Below are 15,215 nucleotides of genomic sequence, written 5' to 3' on the forward strand. Positions count from 1 at the left end.
CCTTCCAGTACGGGTGCGTAACGAATGCGAGTGGTTCACGAGGCCCATTCGTTGAACTGAATATTCTGAAACACCAGCTGAGCTCTCTGTGGCTTTGTCTACCCCGATACAGCTCTTAGCAGCACAGCTCGCTCTGCACCCTTAAACATTGCGCAGTGGAGCCGCTGTTTGCTGTCTCTCTTGGGGTGTGTCTAGATTACACTTTTGTCGACAAAAGTGGACAGAACTATACCTGTGTCTACACTACCGCCGCATTCTGTCAACAGTCGACAGAATGCAGCAGTTTTGTCAGTGACAGTAAACGTCATTCTACGAGGAATAGCTCCTTTTTTCAACAGAGTAATGTCGAAAAAAGGCGCTATTGCATCCACACTGCGCTTTTTCAAAAGAAAGCATCTAGACTCCCCGTCGAAAAAGCGGCTTGCTTTGTTGACAGAACTGGCTGTAGTCTAGATGCTGTTTTTCTATAGAGGCTTTGTCGACAGTATCTGTTGAGAAAACCTCTGTCGAAAAAATCCTGAAGTCTAGACGTATGTTTGTTGACAAAAAACTTCCATCTCCCAATGTGCAGCATTAGCTTTACCAGTGGGAGAATGCCCCACGGTACTGCCCTCCCCCCGTGTTTGTGGTTGGCAAAACGTTTGTTTTTTGCGCACACATGTGTTAACACTTCTGAAAGACCAAACATTTGCCGTTAAGTTGCCAATGGAGACATAGAAAGCAAAGAGTAGCGTTTATGAAGGGGAGTTTATGGGATGTCAGAACAATTCACACTGGTGGAAAGAAACATATTCCCTGTCTCCAAAGATACAGGCCCGTACACGAGGAGTGTGTGCAAAGGGTGCTAATATTCCCCCTTACCCCCCCCAGTTCCCTCAAGTAAGTGTGCCCCAGCCTCCCTCTCCCGTGCTCTAGCCAGCCAGGGGAAGACTAGGGCTGAGGAGTGAGGCTGGGGGCAGGGCGGGGCAGCCATCAGCCCCTCCCAAAGCTTGCACCCTCCCCCCCAGAAATCTCTGCATACGGGCCTGAGATATTACACTTCAAGACCCAGATTTCTGTTGCATGGAGACCTGCATGGCCGAGCAGTTGACGTCAGAGGATCAGGAGCTAGGTTGTGCCTCCCTTGATTCTTGGGGTTAATTTGTCCTGGGCTGGCTCTAGGAGAAGGTGCTCTCTGCCCCAACGCTCTTTCTACCAAAAACGAAAGTTAGCGTTCACTTGCTGTGCTTTAACCGTTCGTTGCTGCTACCCGGGCATGCCACCTAACATTAGCTGTTCAGTGGGTAATCTGATTTGCAAATGTAGTTCATCTAGCTGAGCAATTTGAATTCACAGGCATAAAACTACCCCCCGCCCATAGTGAAGAGTTCCTTTGTTTTGCTTTTTTGCATAGAGTCACAGACCGAAGGTAGCAGCGTGAGGAACAGGACGTTCATGTCCTGTGGACAGTCAGCTGGAATACGTTCAAAGCTGGACATGCAAATTCAGTAACAGCATTTCACCTTCCTGTCGTGTGGCCTCCTACACGTGGAGGCGAGTGATCAGCTTACAAACCTCTCTGGCTGCTTTGGTTTTGTAGAAGGCAGACGGCTTCTCCGGCTTCTGCGCAGAGACATTAGTATGTGATTTGTGCAAACTTTCCATTGGAAAAGCTGCCCAGTCACAACTCACTTGATCCCTGCTGTGGTCACAGAATTGCAACTCAACCTAAATTTGTTGCAAGGGTCAAGGGAACAGAGGAATTGCCATCATGGACCAGAGCTGTGGTCCCTCTATTCTAGTGTCCTCTCTCCAAGACCATGTCTACATTAGGAGATTATTTTGCATTTATTAAGTTCGACTTCCGGACACCCGATTTTACAAATTCAAACTTCCGTGTCCTCACTAGAGGGAAGAATCGAATGTAGTCTGAGGCAGGCTCCATGAATGTGGATGCGCTACCTCAGACTCAAAGCCTCAGGAAGCACGCTGGGGAGCTGCGGGAGGCCTCCCAGAGACCAATTAGTACGAATTAGCGGCACTGGAGCATCCACACTAACGTTATTTCAGACTTACCAGTTGGGGATGAGCATTATTCTTCATGACAAGCAAGGGTACAGAATTCGAATTCAGGGGCCCTCTATTCTGGAGTAATGGGTTTGGTAGTGTGGCTGCATCACTTACAAATTCAACATGGAGGAGTTATTTCAGACTAAGGTCCTAGCGTAGACCAGGCCCAAGAGTGGCCAGTGCCAGATGTTTCAGTGGACGTTGCCAAAACCCCATGTTTTGGGACAATCTCAATCTATGCAAAGTCATCCTGACTGCTTATGATTAGAGATCGATTTACGCTCTGATGCATGAGGTTTAATGTCCTTCCAAATTTTGTATTTGTTACGATACCTGGATGCTTTTGTTGTTCATATAACTATTCAATCTGTTTTAGAATCCTTCTGATATTTTGGCCTCTGTGACTTACTGTGGCAATGAGTTCTAAAGCTTAATTACAAATGAGAGGTAGAATTTTGCCACCTTCTGATTTCTGCTGATGTCCCCTGGGTCTTTTGTTAGACAGGTTTACACCTGTCAGGTGTAGCTGGACCTGAGCCAGAACCTCAGATCCAGTTGCTCCTCTGCTGCAGACTAGACCAGAAACCAAATCAGAACACGACAACTAGTTTAATCTCTAGGATGCTCCAAACCTAAATCCCAGATTGAAAGGTCCCTAAATGGGATCACAAACTTGCAACTTGGGCCCGTTTCTATTTTTCAGATGGTCTGGGGCCCAGAGAGACCATGGGCCCATTTGAGTAGAAATGAGGGACACTTGGAAGAATTTATTTCGTTCTCTTATGTGGTCCCTGTGACAGGGCGTTTGCCCTGCACTGGCCCTTTAAGGGCAAACCCCAGCCTGGAGCAGGGCCTGGGAGTTTAGCCCCAGCTGAGGCTGCATTAGTGGATTAGGGCCCAGCTGGAGCTATATAAGAGCAGGGGCGGCTGCTCCCAAGGAGGGCAGTGAGAGCCTGGCTGCTGGGGGGAGCAGGAGGCTCCCTGGAGCTAGGGCAGGGCTAGGGGAGCTCTGGCCAAGCAAACCCCCAGACGGCAGGGGGTGCTGTGGTGGTGAGTGAACCCCCTCACAGTCCCCTATCCCAAGGAGTCTTGTGAGTTCATCCTGCTACAAATAAACAAACAGCAGAGAAGTTCAAGCTGGAAAAACATAAAACATTTCCACCCACAGCCTCGGGTTAGATTAAAAGTTTGATTCCACACACACTGTGACTGACTGAAGTAGCACGGTGCATTGGACAGGGTCAGGACCTGGGTTCTGTTCCCAGCTCTTCCACATAGTCATAGCTGCTGTCAAGTATCAGAGGGGTAGCCGTGTTAGTCTGAATCTGCAAAAGCGACGAGGAGTCCTGTGGCACCTTATAGACTAACTGAAGTGTAGGAGCATAAGCTTTCGTGGGCAAAGACCTACTTCGATAGCTGCTGTGTGAACTTAGCTACGTCTCTTGGCCCTCTCAGAAACTCGTCCTCAACCATTTGCCAGTCCTTGTCTACACTTGCGGCAACCTGTAGGGTTCACAGTGGAGAGCTGCCAAGCCCTTTCCCTGCTGCCTCTCGCCAGACAGAGCCTTTCTCTCTGTTGAGGAAAGAGTCTGTAGCCATTCTCTGCTGTTTTCCTATTGTTGGAGAGCAGGGAGAAACTCTGGCAGGGGGACACGATCCTGCTTGATGATAGCAGTGCAGACGGAGATGCCTGGAGAGCCATGTGTGTTCTGGTGTGTCTTTATTCACCTAACCGATGCCTTATTGTCTCTGCTGCTAGTTTTGCCTCTGCTAGGCAGGCGTACAGTGTACACTGCCTGGGTCCGTTCCCTGAGGCTTGGAGCCCCCGCCCCAAAAAAGTTTTCCCTCCCCTGCCTTAGCCTCCCCTGTGAAATCTGTAAAGAATATCACTTCTTCAGTTGGGGGTCCAGATGCAAAAGGGACTTGCAGAGAGGTCACAAGGTTATTTTAGGGTAGGAACGGCATTGCCACCCTTACTTCTGCACTGACTTCAGAGCTGGGCAGGTAGAGATGGTGGTGGCTGCTGGCCAGGTGCCTACCTCTGAAGGCAGGGCCCCGCCAGCAGCGGTGCAAAAGTAAAGGCGGCAATACCATGCCATGCCACTCTTCCACGCTGCTGCCGTCAGAGCTGGGTGGCTGGACCATGGTGACTGCTGACTGAGAGCCCAGCTCTGCAGGCAGCAGTGCAGAAGTGAGGGTGGTAACACGATATCAGGGCATCCTTAATTCTGTACAGCTGCTGGCAAGGTGCTGACTTCAGAGCTGGGCCTCTGGCCAGCAGTTGCTGCTCTCCAGCGGCTCACTTCTAAAGGCAGTGCCGCCGTGAGCAGCAGCACAGAATTAAAGTTAGAGGTATTGCAACTTACCCCCTCCCCGACAATAACGTTGCCAACCCCCCCCAACTAATGTTTGGGTTAAGACCCTGTACAGGTACAACACCCCGACATTTCACATTTAAATGGCTGAAATCATGAAATTTTTGATTTTAACAATCTGATGATTGTGAAATTAACCAAAATGGACTGTGAATTTGGTATATTCATGGTGTATTCAACTGTATTTTGTTCAGTGATTTATTGCAGGAGAGATTTTGGTTTTAACGTATTTGTGTTCTTGTAAGATATGTGTTCTAAGTGTCTTGGCTGGATGATAGAACTTGATAACAGCCAGGACAAGGTAGCAGAGAAGGTCATCAAGATAGACTTTTTTTTAATGATTACTATTGCATTCTTGGACAGAGTCCTTTTAATGTCCTCTCCCCCCCCACTGACAAGGCTGTCAGCCCATGATCATCCTGTGAGAGATGGTATCAACATATCCTGTAATTTTAGTCAAGTTTCCAGAGCAGAGCTGCAGACGATGTTTAAGGAAATGAAGCCCTGTTTGTTGACAGGGAATCTGGGTTTTTTTGTTGGTTTTTTTTTTTTTTTAACCTCATGCCCTCTAGAAAAATAATGGAGAAGAAAGTGACAATTTATAACCCACTTCAGTGTAAAATCACAAAGCAACAAACCTAGCAATGCCCTTTGCCAAACCAGTACCGGCTTTGCTTTCCCACCGCCTCTCTGTGATGTAACTTTGTGGTTTTCGTGGTTTAGCTTCCTTTTGTGTGTCACTTTTTGTGGGTGTGAGAGAGAGAATCCTGAGCTGTTATAGCTTCGGTGAGGGTGCTTCTGGGATTCTTGTCCCTCAGGTGGAGAGCACAAATGATGCTCCCTTTCTTCTTGTTCCACCTCTTCCTGTCAGAGAGAAACTAGAAAAGCAGCATTTGCTAATAGTAGTTATCATTATTATTATGCCAAACTTTCGACAGTCCTAAAAGGGACTCTAACTGCCTGTGGTTTGCAGTCTACTGGAATGTCATAAAATCTATGATAGAGATCTATAAAATCATGACTGGTGTGGAGAAAGTGAATAAGGAAAAGTTATTTACTTATTCCCTCAATATAAGAACTAAGGTGTCACCAAATGAAATGACTAGGCAGCAGGTTTAAAACAAACAAAAGGAAGTTTTTCTTTACTCTGTGCGCAGTCAACCTGTGGAACTCCTTGCTAGAGGATGGGGTTGAAGACTAGCACTTTAACAGGGTTCAAAAAAGAACTAGATGGATTCATGGAGGTTAGGTCCATCAATGGCTATTAGCCAGGATGGTGTCCCTAGCCTCTGTTTGTCTGGAAATGGATGACAGGAGAGGGATCACTTGAGGATTACCTGTTGTGTTCCCTCCCTCTGAGGCATCTAGTATTGGCCACTGGATACTGAGCTAGATGGACCTTTGGATGTAATAGTGTAGTCGATTAACCAATTAATGAATAAGCAAAATCTTATAGGTTAATGCTATAGACTATATGCATTTTCCCCACCACCACCCTTTGCCAGTAAATTTTTTAGGAGGCTGGCCAGCAACGGGTCTGGGACCTAACCCCCTGTGGCTCTGCATTTAAAGCATGTTAGAATCCAGGCAGGCAGCCTGGCTCAGTTCCATCTTGCTCCAGGTCTGGGAACTCAGACAGGCCCCAGACAGGGGCTGTTGCCATCTTTATTAGAGGCAGCAGCACAGGGCGACAGGCATCCGGTCTGTGAGGGGACCTGGTTTTTAAACGGGCTTCCCCCATGGACCAGCTCCCACCTGGCTCCCCACGCTGCTGCCCCGGATACTGAGGCAGCAGCGCGGAGTGACAGGCGATTCCTCGGGAGTGAAGCTGGAGCGCACTGGCTGCCAGCCCCACCCCCCGGGACTATAGAATAGTCGAGTAACTGATAAGAGTTCACGAGGTTACTCGACTTTTCAATTAACCAACATTTAACGTCCCTAGTTTGACCCAGTATGACCATTCTGATGTTCTTATGTTATATTAGCTCTACATCTGCTAAGTTTGATAGACAAATGCTGTCTCTTCAGGTACTACAGGTTGGACCTCCCTGGTCCGGCACCTTTGGGAACTTACTGGTCCCGGATGAGGGATTTTGCCAGATCAGGGGAGGTCATTTCTGGCTCTCCTGCCTTGCCTCCCTCTGGCTTCCCCACAGTCCACTGAGACGCACACTGGCTCCCAGACCTCCACATCCCAGGTGAGCCTCACGTGGGGGTTTCCATTCCTCCTCCTTCCCACAGCTGAGCGGGGCCACACCCCCCACACCACTGTGCATCACGCTGGGCTCTTGCAGTAACAGGAGTGTCTGATCCTGGAACATCCATGGTCTGTTGCCGGACCAGAGTCCTGGTTTCTAGAGGTGCAACCTGTAGTGAAAATGAAAACCAGTTAAAAAAAAAAAAACCCTCATGCCCTGAGCTACATTGTGAACTGTGGTAAACCAATGTCACTTCAGCAGCAGCAGCCACTGATTTTCACTATTTGAGAAGCTATAACTGGAGCCTTAATTCCTGGAAATATTTAAAATACGCAGGACTTAATTTCCTTCCAGATTCTCTGTCTTTAAAAAATTATGGAAAACATCCTATTGCATTTGTTTTCTACTTCTGATCTCATCACAGTGCATATGATTCTTGAGTGCTTGGCACCCTGTATTGTCACTTAATCTGTACCAAGTGAGTGTGAACATGTAACTGTTCTAATGTGGTGGCCTTTTCACTTAGGGTATGTCTACACAACAGAGTTTTGTCGGAAAAACGGCCGTTTTCCTGACAAAACCTGACATACGTCCACACTGCAGTTGTGTTCTTCTGAAAGAAAATTGAAAAAACAGAGGGTTTTTTTTGACAATTGTAATCCTCTTTCTATGAGGAAGAAGCCTTTTTCCGAAAGAGTTCTTTCGGAAAAAGGCATGTGTGGACGGGGAAGAGGGAGTTCTTTTGAAAGAAGAGGAAAGAGGAAATAGATGCCCTGGTGGCCAGTCTGTCCATAGTAATCGTAGCTGAAACGTGAAATAGCGTCCATTCTGTGTGGACGCTGTCTTTCAAAAAAGCAGATCACTTTTTCGATGTACTTTTGGGTGTGTTTGCTGTCTTTCGGAAGAAGTTGTTGCAGAAGATCTCTTCCGAAAAAAGGTTCTTCCAAAAGAAGTCTGCAGTCTAGACAGAACCCTAGGGTGCATGGATAGAAATGACTGGGGAGTGCATCTTCTGCCATGGATGAAGGAGAATTACAAACTAGCAAAACAGTTCTAGTTTTTCCAGTGGAACTTTTTTCCCTGTCTAGAAACACAGATGAAAACAGAGCAGGAGTACACTTGCATGTGTGTTTAGTGAGTTACTCTGCTCTTAGTGAAGACAATAGCTTCTGCGGGCAGATGAACCTTTTTCAATTTTAAACTTTAAATATTTTAAAGTAACGCTGCTCTATAAAGACTTACATTTGGAAGCAAGCCTAAGAAACATAGCTGAGTGCCACACGGAAAGATCTTTGTAGTTGCCCTGTTTGTAAAATAATGAGGAGGAGGGGGAGAAAGATGGCAATGAAATGTAAAAATCAATTCCCTTTTATTTTGCCAATGGGTGAATGTTTGAGCAATGGTTTTAAACTAAAGTTCTTTAATTTTCTATTAATTATTATGGGATTTTTATAACTGGAGACCTAATATGTTTCCCAATCTGAAGAATATCATGCCAGCTTTCTTAAGTGATTTTATTTGTATGGATCTTTTGTCCAAGAACTCCCCCCAAAAGATCAATTTCTCTAAAGCATTTAATGATTTTGAAAATGCCATCCAAATGATGACAGCAAGGCCTTTGCAAAGTCAGTAATCACTACATGTATGAGCATGTGTAAGGTTAGCGAAGGGAAGGATCTACGTTAAATTAAACTGTCCATTAAATTAAGACTGAATGATCTAACCTTACTTACAGGAGGCCCCTGATTTCCGACATGATTGGTTCTGGGCGAAGCGTTGCAAGTCGGGGGCATCGTAACTCGAACCCTCATTTACGGTAGGTGCTGTGCACCATCGTAAACGCGGGCCAACGACATAAGTTGGGGTTTTTCTGCCCCTTCTGTAAGTGCGGGGGGTCGGAATTCGGGCAGTCGCATGTCGGGAGCCTCCTGTTCTCATACATGTTTGGCTCTTAAACTGTGTCTTTCTAAATGTCCATCCAGGAGTTGCAAACAATTCAAGTAGGCCAGGAAGCACTTCAGTTAGTCCTGGATGAAGAGGCTTAGGCAAAGATTTTTGAAAGGCGCTGGTGACTTTGGGGGGCTCAGATTTTGGATGCCTTCAACTTGAAATGCCTTGAAGGGAGCCTGACTTTTAGAAAACGTTGAGCATCCACTCCCAGGAAATCACGTCTCTTCTAGGTGTCTGGAATGGGGCACCAGAAATCACTAGATATTTGTGGAACACGTTGGCCTCGAAGTTTTGTATTGCAAAGGGAGAGGGAGGGACAGTAACACGCCCTCTGCTCTGCCCCGAGCACAGGTTGGTAGAGGAAATACAAGTATTTTTCTACAAAAGACGGAGGGAATTGTATAATTTGGGTAACCTAGGAAGGTAGGCAAATCTCCCCTAATTGTATACAGACCTTGTCTCAGTCTTTTGACTAGTGAAGCTTTCCTCAATTTGGGATATTGTGATCCTAATCAGAGACCTTTTAACCATACATCAAAGCAGACTCTCCTCATCTGCATACCTCCAGGCTGGCATGGCTTGATTACATGGTTTCCGGCTAACAGACTCATCTCTGGCCAGGTGTCTTTTCCGCTGTGGACGACTGATTCCTTTTTAGTCTTCAGCGCGGAGGCAAAGAAGTGTAATCCTAGTAGGACTGCCCGCCATGGAAGGGACCCGCTGATTTGGAAATGTCTCTCTGTGGTGGCCGTGAAATATCAATATCTGATACCTGCCTATTGCAAGGCCGCACCTCTAACCTCAGGTAGAGCAGACTGGTCATTAGCCTTTCCTCCTGCATTTTAAGCCTGTCTGCTTCCTTCCCCTTCTCTTCTTTTGTTCCCCTAATTACTTTGATTGCATCAGCATATCCAGCCCGGATCTGCTGCTTGGTTCCAAAGGCAGCATGAACTGTCTTCTCAGGCATCCTATGGTAAGGGGGAGAAGGGGGCCTCAGTCAGGTGGGACGGGACGATCTGGGTCTTGAACCCCCAAGTTGGAGTGGGTCCAGGCTTGGAGGCAGCTCTCCAGCTCCTTCCAGGGAGAGTCCCTAACTTCAGTAATAGATTTCAGACTCTTCCCACTGCTTCATGGATGCTCTGTGCTCCCCCTGCCTTTGTTGGCGACAGGGTTTATGTTAGTTAGCCTCTTTGGAGCCATTCACCAGCTTGGGAGAGGGAAGCTCTCTCAGTTTATCCCAGCCCTCGGAGGCTTTGTCTGTGGCCTAGACATTTCGGTTGCAGCCTCCGCTATGGGACTTCTCCCCGTCCCCCACCAAGCTTCCCTCTAATTTATTTCCATCCAGGCGTGGAATAAAAGTTGTTCTGTGCACCGAGACAAGTGCAGATGTGCACCACCAATAGAAACACATGCAGCCAGCTGTGGGCGCTCTGCTAATCAGCTGGGCAGCATTGGAATCTCTCCTGGGCAGCTGCCCAAGTGTTCCGTTTACAGGGAACGCTGCCCCCTCGCCCCCTGCCTTGCAGCGCCAGCTGTGGGTTTTCAGATGTAGCTACAGAGACGTCCAGCCTGTTCCCTGGGCTCCTCGCTGGCTCCCTTGGGCTTGGCTTCTGTGTTCTACATAGTTGCTGCCAGGACTCTTGTTGGTATTTGCATTGCGGCAGGATCTGGGCCCCTAATCAGGGATCCGAGCCCCATTGTGCTGGACACACCATGAAATAGGGGATCCTGCCTTAGAGGGCTTCAAGTCTGTCTAAACAAGTCACCAGATAGACAATAAATAATCCCATTTTGCAGCCTCGCTTTTTCCGTCTTGTATTCCGCCCTCCTCGGCTTGGGTGCTGGAACTAGGGGGAGGGTATATGTGAGGGGGGGTGCTGCTGCCCCCCTAGCATGAAGGGGATTCCACTATATCCCAGGTTTACAGGTTGATTCAATGCCTCTGAGCACCTGCACTATACAAATCGTTGCCCTTGGAGAGCACTGTATATATTCCCCTTGGAAGCGGTTGATAAGGGAATGTTATCAGGCATCGGCGATATACCCCCACCTTTCCCATGGCTGAGGTGCGGTGAGTATAAGGCACCTGCAATGGCCGGTTTACCCTTTGTATATTACCATTAGGGATGCAAGAGTCTAGCTGCATAAATGGGTAGCTGTTATTCAGACACTTACACACGGTTCCCAGTCTGGCTCCTGGGGAGCCGGCTGCTGCCCTGTGCTGGTACAGAGGCAGCAGCGCAGGGCAGCAGCTGGCTCCCCGGGAGCAGGGCGGCGGGTAGGAGCTGGTACTCACCGGGGGCTGGCTGCCACCCTGCAGGTACCTGTATAACCGCTGAAATCTTCAGTGTTACACGGTTAGCAAATTACATGCATTTTAACATCCCTAATTACCGTAGCACCTCAGGTACGTTCATGAACTTGTAAGGTGCTGAATATCGTCGGCTCTTCAGGAGGGTCAAATGTAGGAAGAGTCCCTCAGTTTGGTCTCAAGTAATTCTGTTTCCCTGACACATCGCGAGCTTTTCTCTATCTATCCAGGCAGCCATCGCCATGGTATCTCCTGCCAGCTTATCTGTCACATTTTAAACGATGTGTCACATTCCAGTGAGATTCGTACGTCAAATTATTTTAAACAAACAGAAAGTGGAAAGTGTCCGTTGCCTAGAAACACTTTTTCTGAGCACTCTGGCATTTGCTCTGTTCTCTAACTTTGCATAAATGAAATTGGGTGCAGAAGTAGGGAGGCTTTTAAAAGAAGTTATTTGTTGAAATCTATGTTGTTTCCCTCTTTTAATGTGTGGCGCGCTCCCTGGGGCTTAACTGTGGCATGATATATTGAGGTATTATCTTGACGTGCAAAAGAAAATAAACTTTTTTTTCCTTACAGGGCTTGATTAAAATCCGAGGTGATCGCTGCTGGAGAGAGTTGACCTGTATGGATTACCATTATGAGGTGAGCGTTCGGAACACCAATAGTTGTCTGTCTGCTTTACCTTGTTAGTAAATCTCTCTTTTCTCTACATCTTTTCTCTCCTTCTCCAGCTGGGTTACGCTCATTGTTCCTCCAACCCAGCCCACTTCCACTGGGGTAGTCCAAGGATCTCCAGATAACTTTATCCATGCAACTTTTTTCCATCCAAGAAACCCATGAGACCTCTTCCTCCTAGCCCTCTCAGGACTAACATCAAAAGACTCAGCTAGGTTATTCCCTGTGTGAAAATTGTGCAAGAAAAACCATCGACTCTTAATATCCAATTAAGTTCTCTCTTTCTGACTTGTACAAAGTGCTGGGTTAAAAAAAAATTGGTTTTCTTCAGAAAGGTCCAATTAAGGCATCTGGGTTTCTGACTTTTACAAGGTGTTGGTTTTTTTTTTTAAGATTTTTTTTGGGCGGGGAGGTTCTTCATAACTTGCTTTAAAGATACAAAGACAATTTTATCTCCACGCAACACGATGAAGGTTTTGGCAAGCTTTTGTTAATGAGCAAGCCAAAGGTTTATTATATGTGGAAGAACCAATGAGCCATCTCCCTGCTTAGTATTTGGGAAGATCCAGCTGCAGTCCGATAATAGAATTGATACTGATGCACCAAAGCAGGGCTAGAAAAATGGGATTTGAAACTCTACAGTCAGCATCAGGTAGATAGAAGGTCTGCTAGTTTGCTTGTCTTTTAATATTCCAAGGAAGTTCTTGGAATGTTCTTGGAAGTTCTTGGAATGCCCAAGACATTCTAAAATGGCTAGTGACTGTTGATATCTCACCGTCTGGGTGTTTGGGTTGTCTCTCGGAAAAATCAAACCATTTAAGGAAGGTGGGTGCTTTCTGTTTACTCTTCCAAACGACAGACCTACGACAGCAGGAGTCGGGTCTGGAAACAAAGTCCGATCAAATATGCGGTGCATCAGTCATCAAGTTCTCCCCCTATATACTTTTGTCTTTTGAAACCCATCTTAGTGAGTCGTTTTCACTTTGGTAATAAATAGCTGTTTGCACTCTGGCTCCAGGCATTACCACCATTTAGATTGTGGAGAGATGGAGCAATGCTGTCTTGCATTCTTGTGGTCATTATTTGGCCTTCTCGTGTGATATGGGCCTGGGATTAGAAGAGGAGATAGCTGTGACAGTAATCCAGTCAAGTAATCTGGTTCCTTGGTTGCATGCTCAAGGAAGCTGCTGAGGCAACATTCCTTTCCTCTCTGTAGCTAATACCTCTGATGACACAGTGTTCAATCGGCATTGGATCTATTGCTTAGAATCCATTTTTCTACTTGCTTAGCAGTGGCGCATCATGCACCTGTTTGCTTAGCTTTGCAAGGGCTCCCATTTGCTTTCCCGGAGCAGTTTCTGATGTTGGCTTTGCCTCATTGTCCTCTAGAGAATTTGAGAGATCTGTTTCCTTGCACTTTCAATCTAGCAGTTGGTCTCAGGTGGAATAATGAGTCTGACATCTGGGTAGGCCTTCTCAGTGGACCATCATCTCTGGAATCATGTCCCGTCCTGCAGAAGTTTTGGTAGAACTTGAGTTTTCTGACCTTCAGAATGTGTTGCAAGGAAAGTGTGTACCTTTGTTTTTCATTAGGGATGTGTGAGTTTAATTGGGAGAATAATAAATTGGACAGTTATTTTAGTATATCTTCCCTCATCCTCAGCCATTTACGACAAAGGGACTCCACCCCATAAGGTGTGTCCATCTATCCACTTCAATCCTATTTAGGGGTCAGGGCCTTACCTTCCACAGAATGAAAAATAAAATAAAAATTAGAAGTTTACCATCCTCTGAAGCCTTTACTTTTTGCTCTCGTAAGTTTTTTAAAAGAGGTGTACTTTCTTTTTTGGGATTTATGAGTGTTAGTCCAAACTGTTGAATTCATCTTTTTGCTGTTTAAAATAAATAAATACCTAGAGCCCTGCATGGATACAAATTTTGTATCTGCAAAAATGAGCCACAGATACTGGCATTGACATCCACAAATGTGAGTACCTGTGGATATAAATCAGATTTTATCTGCATATTTGCAGGGTTCTAGATGCAAAATTTGTATCTGCATCCACATCTGCAAAAATGAGCAAATCTGCAACAGCCAGCATGGATTTGTAAAGAACAAATCGTATTAAACTAATCTGATAGCTTTCTTTGGTAGGATAACAAGCCTTGTGAATAACGGAAAAGAGGTGGACATGGTATATCTAGACTTTAGTAAGACATTTAACACAGTCTTGTGTGACCTTCCTATCAATAAATTAGGGAAATACAACCTAGATGGGGTTACTATAAGGTGGGTGCATAACTGGCTGGATAACCATGCTCAGGGAGTAATTATTAATGGTTCACAGTCATGCTGGAAGGGCATAACAAGCGGGGTTCCACCGGAGTCTGTTTTGGAATCAGTTCTGTTTAATACTTTCATCAACGATTTAGATAATGGCATAGAGAGTACCCATATTAAGTTTACAAATGATACCAAACTGGGAGAGGTTGCAAGTGCTTTGGAGGATAGGGTCAAAATGATCTGGACAAACTAGAGAAATGGGTTGAGATAAATAGGATGAAGTTTAAAAAAGACAAATGCAAAGTGCTTCACTTAGGAAGGAACAATCCTTTTCACATATACAGAATGGGAAGCGGCTGTCTAGGAAGGAGTACTGCAGAAAGGGATCTAGGGGTCATAGTGGACCACAAGCTAAATAGGAGTCAGCAGGGTGATGCTGTTGCAAAAAAAGCCAACACGATTCTGGGCTGCATTAACAGGAATGTTGTGAGCAAGACATGAGAAGTCATTCTTCCGCTCTACTCTGTGCTGATTAGGCCTCAATTGGAGTATCGTGTCCAGTTCTGGGCACCACATTTCAAGAAAGATGTGGAGAAATTGGCGAAGATCCGGAGAAGAACAACAAAAATGAGTCAAGGTCTAGAAAACATGAGCTATGAGGAAAGACTGAAAGAACTGGATTTGTTTAGTTTGGAAAAGAGAAGACTGAGAGGGGGCATGATGGTGGTTTTCAAGTACTTAAAAGGGTATTGCAAAGAGGAGGGAGAAAAATTGTTTTCCTTGGCCTCTGCTGATAGGACATGAAGCAACGGGCTTAAATTGCAGCAAGAGAGGTTTAGGTTGGACATTAAGAAAAACTTCCTACCTGTCAGGGTGGTGAAACATTGGAATAAATTGCCTAGGGAGGTTGTGGAATCCCCATCTCTGGAGATATTTAAGAACAGGTTGGACAGACTGCTCAGGGATGATCTAGATGGTGCTTGGTCCTGCCGTGAGGGCAGGAGATTGGACTTGATGACGTCTCGAGGTCCTTTCGGGTTCTAATATTCTATGATTCTATAACACAAAAGCAGACACGGCAAAATAGCCGTACCTACCCACATCATTGTGGATTAATAGCAGGCACACTCTTCTGGCCTGTATGTTTTTCTAAAGCTTGGAGTATTTAAAAAAAAAAAAAAAACCCCACAACCCAGGACAGAGAACATTGGGATTCCATTTTCAGCTCCCTCAGGTGACCCTAACCTACAACAATCATCCAGCTGAATGCAACAATTTTTGAAATCAAAACCAGTGTCAGCTGTGTAGCCCAGAAAGTTAATTAAAACCACTCCTGTACTATTCATAATGCAGGATGCAAAGCCTGCAGA

At 46.0% G+C, this 15,215-nt stretch overlaps 1 protein-coding gene across 4 annotated transcripts in view; it reads left to right on the plus strand.

The window, feature by feature from the left end:
- LMF1 (lipase maturation factor 1) overlaps window positions 1-15,215 on the plus strand; it is a 438,974-nt gene that overhangs the window by 165,660 nt on the left and 258,099 nt on the right. For 3 of the 4 annotated variants that reach the window (XM_075899803.1, XM_014569758.3, XM_025180933.2), the window contains one exon: window positions 11,463-11,528. The exons of the other annotated variant lie outside the window; for it this stretch is intronic. In XM_075899803.1, the coding sequence (XP_075755918.1) occupies window positions 11,463-11,528 (66 nt within the window). The remainder of the gene's footprint in view (window positions 1-11,462; window positions 11,529-15,215) is intronic. 4 annotated transcript variants of the gene reach the window in all.

Source organism: Pelodiscus sinensis, chromosome 16 (genome assembly GCF_049634645.1).
Source record: "Pelodiscus sinensis isolate JC-2024 chromosome 16, ASM4963464v1, whole genome shotgun sequence".
NCBI lineage: Eukaryota > Metazoa > Chordata > Testudines > Trionychidae > Pelodiscus > Pelodiscus sinensis.